The 19,837-nt window shown below is 39.1% G+C and overlaps 1 protein-coding gene across 1 annotated transcript in view; it reads left to right on the top strand.

Moving 5' to 3' along the window:
* The first annotated feature begins 402 nt into the window (after positions 1 to 402).
* Positions 403 to 19,837, top strand: part of LOC131759557 (L-lactate dehydrogenase C chain) — a 39,753-nt gene continuing 20,318 nt past the window's right edge. Inside the window, exons 1-3 of the mRNA XM_059068884.2 lie at positions 403 to 1,217; positions 7,199 to 7,316; positions 14,735 to 14,908. Coding sequence (XP_058924867.1) covers positions 1,092 to 1,217; positions 7,199 to 7,316; positions 14,735 to 14,908 — 418 coding nt within the window. The 5' untranslated portion in view covers positions 403 to 1,091. The remainder of the gene's footprint in view (positions 1,218 to 7,198; positions 7,317 to 14,734; positions 14,909 to 19,837) is intronic.

Below are 19,837 nucleotides of genomic sequence, written 5' to 3'. Positions count from 1 at the left end.
GAACTTAATAATAATTTTAAAAATTCCTGCAAATAAGTGCTCGGACAAGGGCATGTAAGTGCATTAAAAAGTTTGTTTCTGAAACTCAGGCTGATCATTCCCAAGTCTGCTCTTTCCTTAAATTCCTTTTCGTCCTCAGGGCCCAGGTCCCTTCAGCATGCCCTCTCATAGAGAGGTAAGTTAGGTCGGTTCAGGCCTTGAGCTCTGCCACATATGTCCCAAGATAGCTGCCCATCTTCAATCTCGCCTCCACTAGCTACTAGCAATACAGATTTGGAAGCACTGTCCTCAGGACGCTGGTTTTAGCTGGTCCACTGGAGATTATGGGGCGCTCCCAGGAGAGTTCTTTCCCACGACGGCTTCGAGCCTGGCCCGTTGCCCACCACGTGGTAGTCTGGCCCCCAAAAAGCTTCCCCCTAAAATCAGTCTGAAGCCTAGACCGGCTGAAGGAAATGAAACAACACGCCACCCTCTCGCACACTCTTCAAGACCGTCTAGAATTCCACCTACCGGCATTAAGAGAACATAACCACAGGTGGCGCGCAATCCCCTCGGGCCAGAGAACAAGCCTGAGCCAATGCGCCTGCGCCCGGGCTGGCCGGGGGCGGAGCTTGCGTGTTGACGAAGGATAGCCATGCGTGGGAGCGTGCTTGCGTGACGGTTCAGGGAGTAACTGTCGCTGGGGTTCAGGCCTCAACGGACTTTGCCGTCTTTTTTTTTCCTGGTTTAACTTTAAAAAGCAGTCTAACGGCCGTGCGTTGCGCATTCGGGCTGTCTGTACTGTTGCACCACGCTAAGCGTTTGTGAGTGACTGGTACTGGAGCGAAAATGGTGGCTGGGGGCAGGGAGAACCTTTAAAAACCTGTTGGTTCCCCAATCCCTAATACGGATAGATAGACTGGTCCGTGTTCCACCCCTCGACCAGGAGTTTTTTTCTTTGGCTTCCCCTTGCTCCTGGCTCCAAAATTCGGCAAACTCAAGAGGTAGTTCCTTAGATGTTCAGTGTGGTTAGTACATCGGTAGGTATGAGAGCGATTAATTGAGGGACTTTGATTTCACTGAAATTGCATTGTCCCTATTAGGTTCTCAAAATGTCAGCTGTTAAGGAGCAGCTTATTGAGAATCTAATTGAAGAAGATGAAGTCTCCCAGAGTAAGATCACCATTGTTGGAACTGGTGCTGTAGGCATGGCTTGTGCTATTTGTATCTTATTGAAGGTAAGTGATAAGCCTATACTGTGGCTGAAAATAAGTAAGCACTTATAGGTCTTGTAGATGATCATGAGTGCAGGGTTACAGGGTTAATCCCTTGGAGCAAATAAGTATCATCTGATTTTTACACAATTTAGGAAACATTTATTTGGAGTTTACCATCTGTTAGGCATTGCCAGACTATTTAAATTTATTCCTAGGAGACACTGATTATATTATTTTGTTAATAGTATAACATTTTCTGTTAAAGTGATTCAGCACGTTGTCTTCCTTGAAGAGTAATGGATGAAAATCATATTTCCCAATGGCTTATACTTAAACAAAATTTTTAAAATTTTATAAGCATTACATTTTCATTATAAAATAAAAAGTACCAAATTTGATAAAATAACAATGGAAGTCCTTTAATTGTTCTTTCTATTTCCAGAATATCTTTTCATGTGGTTGTTGGCCATTTGTATAGCTTTGGAGAAATGTCTGTTTCAAATCTTTTGCCCATTTTTATTTTTATTTATTATTATTATTTATTTATTTTTTGGCTTCACTGGGTCTTCGTTGCTGCGTGTGGGCTTTCTCTAGTTGTGGCAAGTGGGGGCTGCTCTTTGTTGTTGTGTGTGGGCTTCTTATTGCGGTGCACGGGCTTCCCATTGTGGTGACTTCTCTTGTTGCAGAGCACGGGCCCTAGACGTGTGGGCTTCAGTAATTGCAGCACACAGGCTCAGTAGTTGTGGCTTGCAGGCTCTAGAGCACTGGCTCAGTAGTTATGGCACACGGGCTTGGTTGCTCCGCAGCATGTGGGATCTTCTCAGACCAGGGATTGAACCCATGTCCCGTGCATTGGCAGGCAGATTCTGAACTACTGCACCACCAGGGAAATCCTTTCGCCCATTTTAAAATTGTTTTTTTTTTGTTTTTGTTTTTGAGTTATAGGAGTACTTTTTATATTCTAAATATTAACTGCTTATCAGGTAAGTGATTTTCAAATATTTTCACCCATTCCTTGGGTTTCCTTTTCGCCCTGTTGGTTGTGTCCTTTGATGCACAGAAGTTTTAAATTTTAATGTAGTTCAATTTATCTGTTTTTACTTTTGTTGCCTGTGCTTTTGGTGTCATATCCAAAAATCATTGCCAAATCCAATGTCATGAAGCTTTCCCTCTATCTTTTCTTGTAAGAGTTTTATAGTTTCGGGTCTTACATTTAGGTCTTTGATCCATTTTTAGTTAATTTTGTCTATGGTATAATGTAAACAGTCCAACCTTATTCTTTTGCATGTAAATATACAGTTATCCCATTTGTTGAAAATGCTGTCCTTTCCCTATTGAATGATCTTGGCACTCGTCAAAAAGTATCTGACCATGTATGTGAGAGGTTTTTTTTCCCCTGGGCTCTCTGTTCTATTCCATTGGTCTGCATGTCTCTTTATGTTAGTACCACACTGTTTTGATTACTGTAGCTTTGTAATAAGTATTGAAATCAGGAAGCTTGAGACCTCCAGCTTTGTTCCTTTTCAAGATTGTTTTAGCTATGCAGTCTCTTGAGATTCCATATGAATTTTAGAATGGATTTTTCTATTTCTTAAAAAAATGCCATTGGGATTTTGGTAGGGGTTGCATTAGATATGTAGATTGTTTTCAGCAGTAATGATATCTTGACAATACTAAATCTTCCAATCCATGAACATGGGATATCTATTTATTTGTGTCTTTTTTCATTTGTTTCAGCAGTTTTGTAGTTTCCAACATTAAGCTTTTCACCTCGCTAAGTCTTTTAAAGGTATTATTTAATCTTTATAACAACCTTAAGAGGTAGATACTGTTATCATCTCCATTTATAAATGAAAATACTGAAGCACAGATGTTGAATAGCTTGCTCATGGTCAAATGGCCAGTAGGTGAAAAGGCCAGAATTCAAAACTTGGCAATCTGGACACATATCCTGTACTCTTAAAAGCTTTACTATGTTTAATAAAACACAGACCTACTAGAGCATGGACTTGAGGATATGGGGAGGGGGAAGGGTAAGCTGTGACGATGTGAGAGAATGGCAGGGACATATACACACTACCAAATGTAAATTAGATAGCTAGTGGGAAGCTACAGCATAGCAGAGGGAGTTCACCTCTGTACTTAGTGACCACCTAGAGGGGTGGGATAGGGAGGGTGGGAGGGAGGGTGACAAAAGAGGGAAGAGTTATGGGAACATATGTATATGTATAACTGATTCACTTTGTTGTAAAGGAGAAACTAACCCACTATTGTAAAACAGTTATACTCAAATAAAGATGTTAAAAAAAAAAAAAAAAGCTTTACTACATTATTTAGACAATTTTTAGAAACCTGCATAGGGAGATGATGAGAAGAAGCAAAGCCAGTTAAGTTCCAGAACCCCAGAAAGGCTCAGGAGTTGGAAGTATCAATTACCTCACAATATGGAGCTAAGGGATGAGACTAAAAACAGGAGGATTGGGCTGCCCTGGTGGCACAGTGGTTCAGAATCTGCCTGCCAATGCAGGGGACATGGATTCGAGCCCTGGTCAGGGAAGATCCCACATGCTGGGGAGCAACTAATCCTGTGCGCCACAACTACTGATCCTGCGCTCTAGGTCCCATGAGCCACAACTACTGAGCTAGTGAGCCACAACTACTGAAGCCTGCGCCTAGAGCCTGTGCTCTGCAACAAGAGAAGCCATCACAATAAGAAGCCCAGGCACCACAACGAAGAGTAGCCCCCGCTCTCTGCAACTAGAGAAAGCCTGCGCCCAGCAACAAAGACACAATGCAGCCAAAAATAAATAAGTTTATTAAAAATTAAAAAAAGAAATAGCAGGATTAGTTGGAAGTTTATATGATGAGAAGGAAAACTACCAGGTTCCTTCTGCACCTTAATCACCAGGCAGCCACCTCTCACATCCCAGCACACAAGGGGAAGGAGTTTATTCTTTGGAGAAGTTTAACTAGACAGGCTCTGCACTCAAGATAATCAAAGACAGTAGAGGACAAACATCCTGTTGAAAACAGTAGAATTCATTGAACGTCTACATGTTCGACAGTGAGGCAAGAATATTCTTACTCCCTCTGGGCTGCTAGATAGCAGACTGTCAGACAAAGATGGAATATAGAAAAGAGATGAAATTAGAGGGTCAGTCAGGAGGTCCAGTAGTTGATTGACATTTCAGTAAGAAATAAGAGAGGGAAGAAAATTATTCAAGAGATAAAAGGACATGAGTTTGCAGATATGAAGAATTCACTGCAGGCTCAGCACAATGAATCAATAAAAGCCTACTCCAAGGAATATTATCATGAAATTTCAGAACTCAAATTGTACGAGAAGGTCAGTTGTTAGAGCCCATTTATTTTCTACTAGAATCCATTGTACCCTGGCAAATGCCCAAATGAAGGAGAGTAGTTCAGGACCTTGTCTTCAAGTCACATTGATGTAAATTGCGGGATAAATGGAAAGTGATGAAAGATATTAAAATATTCATATTCATATAGTCCACTGATATGAAGAGACATAAGGGCTGTAATGAATACCATGACACCTGCATATTTCGTGAAAGGTGGACTTTAAAGGTTTTATCAGGACATGTAAAGTTTTTAGGAGTGGATAGCAGTACAACCTACTTCCTTGTCCTGTACAGAGCAAAGTGCCCATAGCAGTTTTCCTTAGATTAATTTTTTTTTCTATTTCTCTACCTTACTATGGTTACTCAGGACCTCCCTAGAGAAAAGATCCTGGGATACTCTTAACTATTCCTTTAGATTCTGGTAGGCTTAACAATCCCAGGCTCTCTATTTGGAATTGTATTTGAGAAATGACTCATATAGATGTAGTTAATTCTTAAAAAACAAATAAACAAAAACTTTTAGGGATTATTTGAGCTCCGTCTTTGACAGTCAAGACAAATGGGGATGGAAAGATTCCCTTGAGATAATTTTCTGGTAACCTGTTGAGAAGGGAGATAAATCAAGTTGGAAATATAATTTAAAAGCAGGCTGTGTTGGTTATTAACTTACTGGCACTCAGCTCTAAATTCAACTTTGTATACTCTGCTTTATGATGCTGGTGCTGGATCTCCACATAATCATTTTCTCCTTTGCCAGTTGGCATCTTGTTAGGTTCCGCCAATAGGGAACACTAGAGGAAAGTTGGGAGGCAGGAGGAGAACCATGACCTGCTGCTTCCTGTTTGCTTATTGTTCTGTTCACTGTCATCCCAGCTGTATCCTTGTATACCTTTGTCCCAAAGGTAGCAGTTGGTTCTAACCTCCATTTTCTTTTGGAACCACCAGCATTGACCTCATCTTGTCCGTTTAGTGGTATGAGCACTAGGCAGATTTTGCCTCTTCCAGAGTCTGAGCCTAGTTCCATGAAGCACCTCCTTTAGACTCTGCTTCCTCAGCCTTAGGTGTGGTAGCTTCAAGCTGCAGTTACTATCTCTGGGTTACCATAAATGTTCCCCTTCTGTTCTTTCAGCTCTTCAACATCTGTCTAACCTGTTCCCTATATTAAATTCCTTCTGTTGAAATGCTTAGAGTGGTTTCTGTTTTTCTGTCCAGACCAGACAGATACACAGATGTAAAAATGGATCTGTAAGCATGATCTGGTTTTCTTATCAGTTAGCTGAAAAGTGATATATGATTCTTTTGGATGAAACTCCTTATCCTTATCCTATTCCTGATGTATGACACATAATTTAGTAAATTTTAGAATTTACAGTTTTCCAGAAAGGCCAGATGGTGCCTGATGTGGAGGGTGGAGTGGGGAACAATAGTAAATAGGGACTTTGATTCCTTTCCCTTACTGTACACCTTTGGAATCTGGCCACTGGAATCTGAGGGAATACATTCCTCCTCCTTCTTCTTCTTTTTTTGCCACATGGCATGTGGGATCTTAGTTAAACTCGTGCCCCCTGCAGTGAAAGCACAGAGTCTTAACCACTGGACCACCAGGGAAGTCCCCTACATTCCTTCTATATAGTTCTATATTCTGTTGCATGTGATGAAAACCCAATAAATTATAGTGTAGTATATAGAGACTGTATATTGTTCATGTAACTGGAAAAATCTCAGTAGAGCTAGCTTCAGATATTACTAAATTCTGGAATTCAGACATATCAAGACACAGTCTCTGCATATCTTAGTCTATACTTCCTCTGTTGGCTTAATTCTTGGGCAGGGTCTTTGTATATGGTGGTAAAGATGGCTATACAGTTTGTTCTTAGAGGCTTATATCATTAGAGCTTATGATTGCAAAGAAAAACAACTTCATTTCTCATCTTCCATTTTCTAACCTCATAGACATTGTGCTCATTTGTTATGCCTGGGCCATATACCCATTTGTGAACTAATTGCTGCAGCCAGAAGGAAGGATGGAACAATTGGTTGGGTCTGGTATATGCTTGTCTACCCCTAGGTTGGAGGGCAGACGTTAATTGTAATATACTGAGCCACATGAAATGGTTTTCCACAGGTGGCTACCTTTATATTTTGGCCATAAGCATTCATACTAAAACAACTTCAACCAATTCAGAAATTAGGCATAAGGGTTAAATATAATAAAAACCTTTGAAAGGATATCATAACTTTTCATTCATTTTATACCATTACCTAAGGTGGAAGAAAACCAATTCTAAAAAACTTAACAATTACATGAAGGCAAAGCAATTAATAATTTTTGCTACATTCTGTTGTTTACCTTAACTTCTGGTCTCTCTAGGCACATTAAAAGACTTTTCTTGGCCATGCCTTGCAGCTTTCAGTTCCCCGACCAGCGATTGAGGGATTGAACTGGAGCCACAGCAGTGAAAGCTCAGAATCCTAACCACTAGGGCACCAGGGAAGTCCCATAAAGACCATTATTTTTATACCACTTTTTCTATTAAAAATGTAACACTCCTTTGATTATAAAATAACCACACAAATTTTTTTCTCTTTCTCCTAAAATTGAAATGGGAACATTTTATTCAGGACTTTCATGTATTTTAGGATTTGGCTGATGAGCTTGCCCTTGTTGATGTTGCAGTGGACAAACTGAAGGGAGAAACAATGGATCTTCAGCATGGCAGTCTTTTCTTTAATACTTCAAAGATTATCTCTGGAAAAGGTTAGTTTTATAAAGTTATTTTCAGATCTTTAAAAAAAGTAATGAAGTTTATCAAACTGTTGTCAATAAATATAAAATTAAAAAATAGCACTATTGTAATTAGGACATATAATTTAGAAGGTTAATTTTTTGAAAAAAAAGAACATTCCATTCTAATTGGAGAAAATTTGGTAAATACAAAAAAAGTATAAAGAAAATTTTAAATCTCGTCTGTTAATGGTTTTATTTCTTTCCTTTTTTCATTTGCTTTTTACACAACTGACATTATATTATATAAATGCTTTTTAAACTTGTCATTCAGTCTTATATATTTTATCAAGGATATGCAGTCTTGAATAGTTTTGTAATATTACTGATACATTTATCTTTTTTTTTTTTTTTTTTTTTTTTTTTTTTTGCGGTACGCGGGCCTCTCACTGTTGTGGCCTCTCCTGTTGTGGAGCACAGGCTCCGGACGCGCAGGGTCAGTGGCCATGGCTCACGGGCCCAGCCACCCCGCGACATATGGGATCTTCCCGGACCGGGGCATGAACCCGGGTCCCCTGCATCGGCAGGCGGACTCTCAACCACTGCACCACCAGGGAAGCCCTAATCTGTTTTTATTTATTTATTTATTTATTTTTGGCTGTGTGGGGTTCGTTGCTGTGCACGGGCTTTCTCTAGTTGTGATGAGCGGGGGGCTACTCTCTGTTGCAGTGCACAGGCTTCTCATTGCAGTGGCTTCTTTTGTTGTGGAGCATGGGCTCTAGGTGGGTGGGCTTCAGTAGTTGTGGCATGCGGGCTCAGTAGTTGTGTCTTGTGGGCTCTAGAGTGCAGGCTCAGTACTTGTGGTGCGTGGGCTTAGTTGCTCCGTGGCATATGGGATCTTCCCGGACCAGGGCTCGAACCCGTGTTCCCTGCATTGGCAGGCGGATTCTTAACCACTGTGCCACCAGGGAAGTCCCTAACCTGTTTTTTTTTTTTTTTTTTTTTTTTTTTTTTTTTTTTTTTTTTTTTTTTTTTTTGCGGTACACGGGCCTCTCACCGCTGTTGCCTCTCCCGTTGCGGAGCACAGGCTCCGGACGCGCAGGCTCAGCGGCCACGGCTCACGGGCCCAGCCGCTCCGCGGCACGTGGGATCCTCCCGGACCGGGGCACGAACCCGCGTCCCCTGCATCGGCAGGCGGACTCTCAACCACTGTGCCACCAGGGAAGTCCCTAACCTGTTTTTTTTTTTTTTTTTTTTTTTTTTTAATGTGTGTTTTTAGAGGATCAGGTTTCAGGGTATAGTTTGAGGCTATAGAAGAGGAAATGGAGAGCTTAGCTCCATTAGCATTAGCATCATGTGTTGGCCAACTAAGAAGCCTTAGAGTATTAGGAAAAATAACTTTTATCATACACTGATGTATGTAGTGTGCTTTTTTTTTTTTTTTTTTTTGCGCTACGCGGGCCTCTCACTGTTGTGGCCCCTCCCGTTGCAGAGCACAGGCTCCGGACGCGCAGGCTCAGCGGCCGTGGCTCACGGGCCCAGCTGCTCTGCGGCACGTGGGATCTTCCCGGACCGGGGCACGAACCCGTGTCCCCTGCATCGGCAGGCGGATTCTCAACCGCTGCGCCACCAGGGAAGCCCTGTAGTGTGCTTTTTGATAATGTGATTTAACAGATGTACTTTCAACTAGAATCCCTCTTATCTAACATGATTGGAACTGAAAGTGGTTACTTAATTTAAAAATGCCTGTTAGAAAGAACCATCATACAATTTTATATTGACCTAAACATGTTAATGTACTTAGAACTTCATTTGCTGATTTTCTGATTGTAGGGCAAGGACTTTGAGTGTGGCTCAGCTGACTGGAGTTTTGCAGTGTGTTTTTTATAGCACACCAGTAGTAATCATTTCTATTTCTTTAAAATACTATAATTAATTTAAAGATACTCATGAAGCAGTCTAATCACAAAATTCCATTAAATTTTTATGGTTTTTCTCCATTTTTATTTCTCTCATACCTAAAAGGAAGATTTTGTTTTTGTTTTTGTTTGTGGCACGTGGGCTTCTCACTGTTGTGGCCTCTCCCATTGCGGAGCACAGGCTCCAGACGCGCAGGCTCAGCGGCCATGGCTCACGGGCCTAGCCACTCCGCGGCATGTGGGATCTTCCTGAACCAGGGCACGAACCCGTATCCCTTGCATTGGCAGGCGGACTGTCAACCACTGCGCCACCAGGAAAGCCCCTAAAAGGAAGATTTTTAAACAACTTTCTTTTATTATGTCTTTCTAAGGCATTCAACTTAATTTTCATAGTAACAATCATTAAAAAAATTAATTATGAAATACTTCAGATATAAAAAGAATTTTAAGTATGACAAACATCAGTGTATCCAACACCCAGCAAAAGAAATAAAACATTACCAATTCACTTGATACATTCTCTGTATTACATCTATTCATATCTCAATCCTGAATGTAGTGTTTACCTTTACCATGTATTTCTTTCACCCTCATATTTTAGTGATTTAATCATATTATATAATTAATAGATATATCTGGCATAAATATATTTGGGTATAAGCGTGACAGATTCTTGATATGCAGCAACTCATGAGCAGAAGTATACAGATGTACTTAGACAGAAGTCTGCTAGTTGAGAGTGTTCAGTGTGCCTTGGGTATCAGTATGTTTTACATCGGTTAATCTGTTGAGTTTATTGAGTGGAGTCAAGTTAAAAGAGCTACTCCAAGGGCTTCCCTAGGGCTTCCTTAGGGCTTCCCTGGTGGCGCAGTGGTTGAGAGTCCGCCTGCCGATGCAGGGGACACGGGTTCATGCCCTGGTCCAGGAAAATCCCACATGCCGCGGAGCGGCTGGGCCCGTGAGCCATGGTCCCTGAGCCTGCACGTCCAGAGCCTGTGCTCTGCAACGGGAGAGGCCACAACAGTGAGAGGCCAGCGTACCACAAAAGAAAAAGAGCTACTCCTGTATTAAAATACTTAAAAAAAAATCATTCAGCCTTTAATTTCTAGTCATATGGCAGGATAAGTACCTGAATCAATCCTTTTAGTAAAGGGGAAGAAGTAAAATTATAAAAACATACTTTTTGATTTTACAAAAAAATCAAAAAGAAGATAAACAAATATAAGAAGAGGGACAACATATAGAACTAAATAAGAGTTTAGCAAGGATGCCAGACACAAAATTATTAACTATTAATAACTATTATTTTTTTTTTTAATAACTATTATTAAATATTAAAAATCTATTCAAAAACAAGCAAAAAAATTTAAAGGTATTATTTATGTTATCATATATAGGAAGTACCTAGGAATAATTCTAACAAGACATGTATAAGAGCTTTTATGCAGAAAATAATACAGCCTCATTGAAAGATGTTAAATATCTAAATAAATGAAGAGATATGCCTTATTCATAAAAGTCTCAATATTGTAAGATGTCTGTTCTTCCCATATTGATTATAGATTAAATGCAATCACAGTCAAAACCCAACAGGTTTTGTTGGTGTTGTTATTGTTGTACATATTAAACTAATTCTAAAATTCATTTAGAAATTCAAAGGTCCAAGAACAGACAAGACACTTTTTTAAAACATTGTTAAAAACACTTATTTTGATACAGTCTATCATAAATGAGTCAGTAGAGGTTCCACTCTGCCACAGATGCAGCTGTGCAGTGAGAACCCTGTGCCATCCAACTGGTAAATGTCTGAAAGATGTTCCATCTCACCTCCCAGGCAGAGTGCACACCTTCCATGTTCTTCCTGTCCATTGATCGCTTCCAAATCCAGATGACCAAATAGTCCTTTATCCCCAAAGCAGGTTCAAAACAGTAGGTTCAGGCATTCTTCTCAAATCCCAGGTAAATCTTAAAAGGAACAGAGCTCCAGTGGATGGCAAAGTGCCCACCCTTGAAGAGCTGTTGCAGCCTCTTTGCTCAGCTTCACCATGGCAACAGCCTGGGCTGCACAGTCAAGAATACTCTTGAAAAAGAACAAGGTGGTGAGAATTTGCTTTACCAGATATCAAGACTTATTACAAAGCTACACTAATTAAGTGCAGAGATAAAAGATTATTGTTTAACACTGATCATATTGTAGATCAATGGGAAATTTGCAGACTTATAAATTCTTTTTCTTATGGCAATAGTTGTTTTTATGGAAAGAAATAACACTGAACCCTTTCCTTTAAAAAAAAAATTATTTGTTTATTTATTTGGCTGCACCGGATCTTCCTTGTGGCATGCAGGATCTTTAGTTGCGGCATGTGGGATCTAGTGCCCTGACCAGAGCTCAAGCCTGAGCCCCCTGCATTGGGAGCACAGAGTCTTAGCCACTGGACCACCAGGGAATTCCCCTGAACTGTTTCTTGATAACACATAATTCCAAATTGGTTAAAGACCAAAAATATGAAAGGCAAAACTTCAAAGCTTCTGTTTAGAAGATAACATAGAATATCTTTATGACCTCAGGACAGGGAAGAATTTATTAAACGTAAGGACACAAAAAGCATGAACAGTAAAGGAAAGAGTATAAAGTTTAGTGTTTATGTTCTTAAAAAGGCGCTATAAAAGAGTGAAGAGATGAATTGTAAACTGAGAGAAAATATTTGTAACATAAACAACTGGCAAAGGAATAGTGTTCAGATTAAAAGTCGTTGTGTAATAAATAAGATAAATATACATAGCCCAATAGAAAAATAGGAAAAGATTTGAACATTTCACAAAAGAAGAAACTCTAATTGCCTATAAATATAGGAAAAGACAATCTCATTAGTAACCAAGAAAATAAAAAGTATATCAATATACCATTACACACCTATTAGATTGGTAAAAGTGTGATAATATTAAGTGTTTGTCAGGATGTGGAACAATAGGTTTTCTCATGCATGACATGTAGAAATATATTATAGTAAAACTACTTTTTTTTTAAGTTTGTCATTACCTGGTGAAGTTGAACATGAACGTATCCCAAACCTAGAAATTGCACTCCTAGGTATATTCCCAAGAGAAATTTGTGTACATGTGCACTAAGATACATGTACAAGGTTGTATAGTGTTGTCATTTGTAATAGCCCCAAACTGGAAATAATTCATTGTATAACAATACTAAGTTGATCAGTTATGCACTGTAATATTACACAGCAATGAAAGTGAATGAACTATAGGGACACACATTAACATGGATAAATGTCAGATAATATTTATCTAAAGTAATACATACCTTATGATTCAAAACAGATCAAACTTAATATGTTATTTAAATATGAATAGGTAGGAAACCTTTTTAAGGTTTTAAGGTAATATGAGACCAGAATCTGTTATTATGGATCTAATGATCGAGTTAGGGGTATAAATACAACATAACCACAGGAAGATAACATAAGGCACTATAAATAAGGACTGTTTGAGAATTATAGGCAGTAAGTGCTATAAAAATTCAGTGAAGTCAGAGTAGTATTTATGAATGATATAATTAGGGGATGCCTGGCAGAGGAATTGGTATTTGAAGAAGACTTTGCTCCAGACCACTAAGGTTTGCTGTCTCTGGGAGGACTGAGTTATATTTAGAAAGGAAAATAACAGGTAAGGAGATGATGGCATTAACAGAATCAGGGTACCTGGAAAATCTGAAATAAAAATAAGACACAAAGCTAGTAAGTTAACTTGTGGGCAGATTGTGAAAAGACTTGATATTTTACTCTGGTATACATTTTAACTGAATTTGTTGGACATAATATTTCAAATAGTTGATCTGAGCTATGGCGAGATGATTCTGGAGAAGTTGCAAGGTTTTTTGCCAGTTTATTCTCTAAAAGTCGACGGGGGAAGAGGGAGAAAACAAGGGGCTGGGATAGAGAGTTACAGAGAGAGACACAGAGGTTGAGAGATTACTTTGGATTTCTGTGGTTAGATAAGACTTTATGGAAGATGATGTCAAGCAAGGTCTTTGAGCAAGAGTGAGTAGACTATGTATGCAGAGAGAGAAGAGAACTTCCTCCTGTATATCTTTTATTTGATACAAGGGAAAGATAGTCTCTTAGATTAATGTGAAACTTGCCAGCCTAAGAAATGAAATTCTCTAAGTTTGTCTTTCTAATTAAAATCTTTACTGGGACAGGAAAACCATTCAAATGTTTATGGTTTATAAGTTGGATTAGAAAGATATAAGAATGATCATAGAGATGCAATAGTATGTTTAAAATCAAGCAAATTTCAAAGAGCATAAAAATAAGTTTTTTAAAAATGAAGATGGCATATAGAGATTTTAGCTAATTTAGTTTTTGACATCCAAATAGAAAATAACTTCTAAGAATATGATAGCTTTTTTTTTTTTTTTTTTTTTTTTTTTTTCGGTATGCGGGCCTCACACTGTTGTGGCCTCTCCCGTTGCAGAGCGCAGGCTCCGGAAGCACAGGCTCAGTGGCCATGGCTCACGGGCCCAGCTGCTCCGTGGCATGTGGGATCTTCCCAGACTGCGCCACCAGGGAAGCCCTATGATAGCTTTTAAAAAGTCCAATATGGGATAATGAGCATTGTAACATATTGTCGTGTTTTGTTTTTTTTTAAAATTCATTTATTTTATTTATTTAAAAAATTTTTTGGCTGCGTTGGGTCTTCATTATGGCGTGCGGGCTTTCTCTAGTTGCAGTGAGTGGGGGCTACTCTTCATTGTGGTGTGTGGGCTTCTCGTTGCGGTGGCTTCTCTTGTTGTGGAACATGGGCTCTAGGTGCACAGACCTCAGTAGTTGTGGCTCGCGGGTTCTAGAGCGCAGGCTCAGTAGTTGTGGTGCATGGGCTTAGTTGTTCCGCGGCATGTGGGATCTTCCCAGACCAGGGCTCGAACCCGTGTCCCCTGCATTGGCAGGCAGATTCTTAACCACTGAGCCACCAGGAAAGCCCCTGTCATTGGGTTTAATAGGTGAAACATTTTAAAACTGGTCATCAGATTTAGAAGGTAATTAATTTTCTTGTGTGAATCAAGAACTTGTTTATGATCTCAAATACATAAACAAGTTATAATAATAATTTTAAGTAAATAATGTAAGTAAATACATTCTCACTCTTCGAATCATGAAACACACATAAATTCTCAGAGTTCTAAGCTTCTGATTCATATGGTATTTCTAAAAATCCAGAGAGCTGACTTGCAGTGCCTCAGGCCTTAATAACAAATGAGAATGTAAGCTAAAAGCCATGGTAGGTTCTGTTATTATTATTTTTTTAAAAGCCATGTGAACATTGGTAAATCATAGTGACAAAATTTCCTTCAGATTATACAAGATAACATTACTATATGGAAAATCTGTTCATCTGCAAATGCCAGACATGCAGGTAGTACTTTAATACCATAATCATACAATGACTTTTAAATAATTAAGGCACAGTGATTATGGCAGTCTTGATCCAAATAGTTTCTTTTGTTTCCTTCTTTAGATTACAGTGTATCTGCAAACTCCAAATTAGTTATTGTCACAGCAGGTGCACGGCAGCAGGAAGGAGATAGTCGCCTTGACCTGGTCCAACGTAATGTGAATATCATGAAATCAATCATCCCTGCCATAGTCCAAAATAGTCCTGACTGTAAGATGCTTATTGTTTCAAATCCAGGTGAGTCTATTCTACTCTGTTTAACTGCATAAGGATGATATTTCCATACCATTCATTTTTTTTTCTTTTTAAAACAATGTCATTTAGGTAAATTTATGACAATAAACCGCACCCATCCAAAATACACAATACTTTGTTTTTTTCCAGCTTTACTGATATATAATTGACATATAACATGTAAGTTTAATGCATATAATGTGGTTATTTGTGGTGGGAACACCACAAAAAAAGGAGAGAGGTATTCTTGTTGTACCCTTTCCAAATTCCTGACCCACAGAATCCATAAGTATCATAAAATTGTTATTTTAAGTCACAAAGTTTTGGAATAATTGCTATGTAGTAAGATATAAGTGGAACAGTAATTCTTCCTCAAATATATATAAAATATATCCTGCAATAAAACTTGCAAAAAAAAAAAAAAGGAGAGAGAAAATTCACTAAGAGAAGATTTACTCTCTGACATGCAGGCTCAGTAGTTGTGGCTCATGGGCTCTAGAGCACAGGCTTAGTAGTTGTGGCGCACAGGCTTAGTTGCTCCATGGCATGTGGGATCTTCCCGGACCAGGGCTGGAACCCATGTCCCCTCCATTGGCAGGCGGATTCTTAGCCACTCTGCCACCAGGGAAGTCCTGTAATGTCTCTTGAAGATGTCTTTCAGTTGAATTTGTTTGCTGACCTATTAGCTTCATGAACTTGGATACCCACATTTCTCCCCAGATTTCAGAAGTTCTCAATCATTATTTATTTAAATAAACTTTCTATTCCTTCTTCCTCTCTTCTCCTGGGTCTCCAATAATTTGAAGATTTTTTTCTTTCGATGGAATTTCATAAATCACATAAGCTGTCCTCACTCTTCTGTTTTCCTCTGACTAGATAATTTCAAATGTCCTGTCTTCTAAGTTACAGATTCTTTCTTCCACTGATCCATTCTGATGTTGATGCTCTTGATTGCAGTTTTCATTTCTTCAGCTCTAGAATTTGTTTAGTTCTTTTTTATGATTTCTCTTTGTTAAGTTTCTCATTTTGTTCTTGAATTGTGTTCCTGATTTCATTGTATTGTTTTTCTCTGTTTTCCTGTAGCTCATTTAGCTTCCTTAAAACAGCTATTTTGAATTCTTTATTGAATATATCATAGATCTCCATGTCTTTGGGGTTGATTACTAGAAGATTATTGTGATCTTTTTTTTTTTTTTGCGGTATGCGGGCCTCTCACTGTTGTGGCCTCTCCCGTTGCGGAGCACAGGCTCCGGAGGCTCAGGCCTAGTGGCCATGGCTCACGGGCTTAGTTGCTCCGCGGCATGTGGGATCTTCCCGGACCAGGGCACGAACCCGTGTCTCCTGCATCGGCAGGCGGATTCTCAACCACTGCGCCACCAGGGAAGCCCTATTGTGATCTTTTGGTAGTGTTATGTTTCTTGATTTCTCACATTCCTTGAAGCTTTATGTTGCTGTCTTTGCATTTGAAGTAGCAGTCATCTCTATTTTCTACCCACTGATTTCAGGAGAGAAATACCTTCTGTCAGCCCTACTAGGGATTCTGAGGCTTTCTCAGACCTTTTATGTGTATGCCTACTCCATGCTTCTTACTCCCTGTGTGGCAGAATTCTTAAGCCTGTGTGCCTTCTCTTGACCCTCAGTTCAGTAGGCCAGGTGCTGACAGCCTCCCAAGGAGGATTTCCCAAGGACATTGCTTTCCCAATGACATAGATAAAGGTGAAGTTTGTGGTCTGTTCCTGACCCACAGATTTGGTCTGTGCTCACTAGCCATGTGCCAAAGCTTGCTCTTGCTACCACTGGGAGCACACACAGAAAGCCAGCCACAGGTTGGGGATGTGTGTGGGTGAGGTGCCTGGAGAGCTAGGAGTGCCTGTGGGTCAGTTGAGGAGAATCCATGGACAAGGCATCCCCAGTAGTTTATGAGCGGGTCTTCTTGATGGAGCCCACAATGCAGTTAGTAAGATCCATGTTGCATTAATGGTCTCTGAGGGTCCTACTTGCCACTCTCCCAGCCTCTTCCAGTCTCCCAGTCATGCAGCTCAAGATGCAGTACTCAAGATGGGGTGAGAGAAATGGGTCTCTTTGCCAGTGATCCACACAGCTAGGGAAGCTGGATGCTCACTTACATGCTCTCACTTCCCCCTGTGGAAGAAATCATGGGCTAAGAAGGTCTCTCTTGGCCCTGAGCTTTGCCATCTGGGGGAAGTAGTGTTGCAGGTTAAGGTAAACTGTTCCTTTTACTATGCATCCAAATTCATATATTTGTTTTTGCTCCAGTGGTGTCCTAGAACTTCTCTGTTGGAAACCTGGGCTTCCACAAAGGCTATCTTGTCTGTGGTTGATTATCTAAGAATTTGTTCTCCGGGGGCTACTGGACTGTAGCTGAAAGGGTCTGGAGACATATGGGCCATTTGTAGGATCCACAGCCAGGACTGAGGTCTGTATACCTATTACATGATGCATGGTTAGGCCAGTCTCCTCCGGGGTCCCTTGGTGTATGGTGCTAGATTCCACAGCTTCCATAAAGGTACTTTTGTCCATAGATGAATGCCAAATTGTTGTTATTGAGGGGGGGTTATGAGTGAGGTATGTCTTATTGGGCCATTTTGCTGCCATCACTCCACAATGAGTTTTGATAGATGTAATCACCCATGAAGCCACTGCCATAATCAAGATAAGAACATCTCCATTATCTCTTAAAGTTTCCTTGCACTTCTTTGCAGTCCATCCCTTGTTCCACCTCTGGCCACCTTTTCTGGAATTTCAAATGAATGGAATCATACTGAATCTTTTCTGTCTGGCTTCTCTTACCCAGCATAATTTTTTCAGAATTCATCCATATTGTTGGGAGTATCAGTGATTTGTTCCTTTTTTTTGGATGAAGAGTGACTATTCTTTTGTTTATGCATTTTAAGTACTTTTTTGCTTATCCATTCACCAGTTGCAGATATTTAGGTTATTTCTAGCTTTTGACTATTATGAATAAAGTTGCTGTAAACATTTGTGAACAAGTGTTTGCATGGATATATATTATTATTTCTTTGAGTAAATACCTGGGAGCAAAGTAGATGGGTTATATGGTAGATATATATTTAACTCTATTAGAAGCTTCCAAACAGATTTTCAAAGTGGTTGTTCCATTTTACATTCCTATTAGCACTGCAAGAGAGTTCTAGTTGCTCCACATTCTTGTCAACATTTGGTATTGTTAGTCTTTTCAATTTTAGCCATTCCAATATCATTATGGTTTTAATTTGTATTGCCTTGATAATTAAAGATGTTGTGAATCTTTTCATGTGTTCATTGAATATTAGTATGTTTTCTTTTGTGAAGGATCTCTTCAAGTATTTTGACCCATGTTTAAAACTCAGATCTTTTGTCTTTTAACTATTAAATTATAGGAGTTCTTTATATACACTGAATACAGGTCTCTTTGTCAGATATTAAGTATCGCATATAGGTTCTCTCCGTCTGTGGCTTGCCTTTTTGTATTCTTAATGTTAATGATATCTTTCAGTGAGTAAAGTTTTTAATTTTGGTGAAGTCTAGTTTATCAATTTCTTATTTGTGTTTTATGCTCTTTTGACTCCTAGTTAAGAAACCTTTGCCTACCCTAAGTCTGAAGATTTTCTCCTATATAAGTTTGATAGTTTTATCTTTTATATTTAGGATGGTGATTCATTTTCATATAAATTTTAGTGTTTAATGTAAAGTAAGTGTTGATATTCATTTTTTTCAATGGTGATATCCAGTTTTCACAATATTTGTTGAAAATACTTTTTTTGCATCTGAATTGCTGTGAAAATTATCATATATGTGGGTCTACTTCTGGATTACTTATTTTCTACATTGATTTCCATATATATTCTTTTTTTTTTTTTTTTTTTTTTTTCACGGTACGCGGGCCTCTCACTGTTGTGGCTTCTCCCATTGTGGAGTACAGGTTCTGGACGCACAGACTCAGTGGCCATGGCTCACGGGCCTAGCCGCTCCGTGGCATGTGGGATCTTCCCAGGCCGGGGCACGAACCCTTGTCCCCTGCATCGGCAGGCGGACTCTCAACCACTGCGCCACCAGGGAAGCCCCATATATATTCTTTTGTTATTACACATCATCTTGATTACACTAACTCTTTAAATTAGTATAAATTCTCTTTGTTCTTCTTTTCTAAACTTACTTTGGATATTATGTGTTTTTTGCATTTTAACATACATTTTAGAATTAGCTTATCAATTTCTATACAAACACATGCTGGCTGTAGATAAATTTGGAGAGACTGGTATCTTAACACTATTGAGTCTTCCAATCCATGAATATGACATATCTCTTCATTTATTTAAGTCTTCTTTATTTTCTTTTAGCAATGTTTTGTAGTGTTCAGGTTTAGGTCTTACACAAATTTTGTTAAATTATCCTTAAATATTTCATATTTTCAATGCTATTATAAAAGGAGTTGTCTTAACATTTCATTCTCTAATTGTTTAATTGCTAACATATAGAAACACTATTGTTTTTTATGTATTGACCTTGTATCTTGAAACATTGCTAAATTCACTTATTAATTCTAGTAATTCTCTTTATATTCTTAGGATATTCTCTGTATGTTATCATGTCATCTTCAAACCATTTACTGGTTTTAATTCTTTTAATTCTTCCTTTCCAATTTGAAGATCTTTTTATTTTCTTGCCTCATTTCACTGGTTAGGACTTCCAGTACAGTGATGAATATTGGTAACGAGGAGAAGCAAATCTGTATGACCCTGGAAACTCATTTCCTCCTTCCTTTTGGTAGCTTAACAGCTGAATCAGCTGAACTGAGCCAGCCTGTGGAGGGACAGCAAGGCCTTAAGCTGTTGTCAGCATTCCTGGCATGCGTGGTTCTTTCTTTTTTTAAGATTTTTTTAAAAATTTATTTATTTTGGCTGCACTGGG

The sequence above is a fragment of the Kogia breviceps genome, chromosome 7, assembly GCF_026419965.1.
Source record: "Kogia breviceps isolate mKogBre1 chromosome 7, mKogBre1 haplotype 1, whole genome shotgun sequence".
NCBI classification, from domain to species: Eukaryota; Metazoa; Chordata; class Mammalia; order Artiodactyla; family Physeteridae; genus Kogia; species Kogia breviceps.
This window is presented reverse-complemented; position numbering and strand designations above follow the sequence as displayed.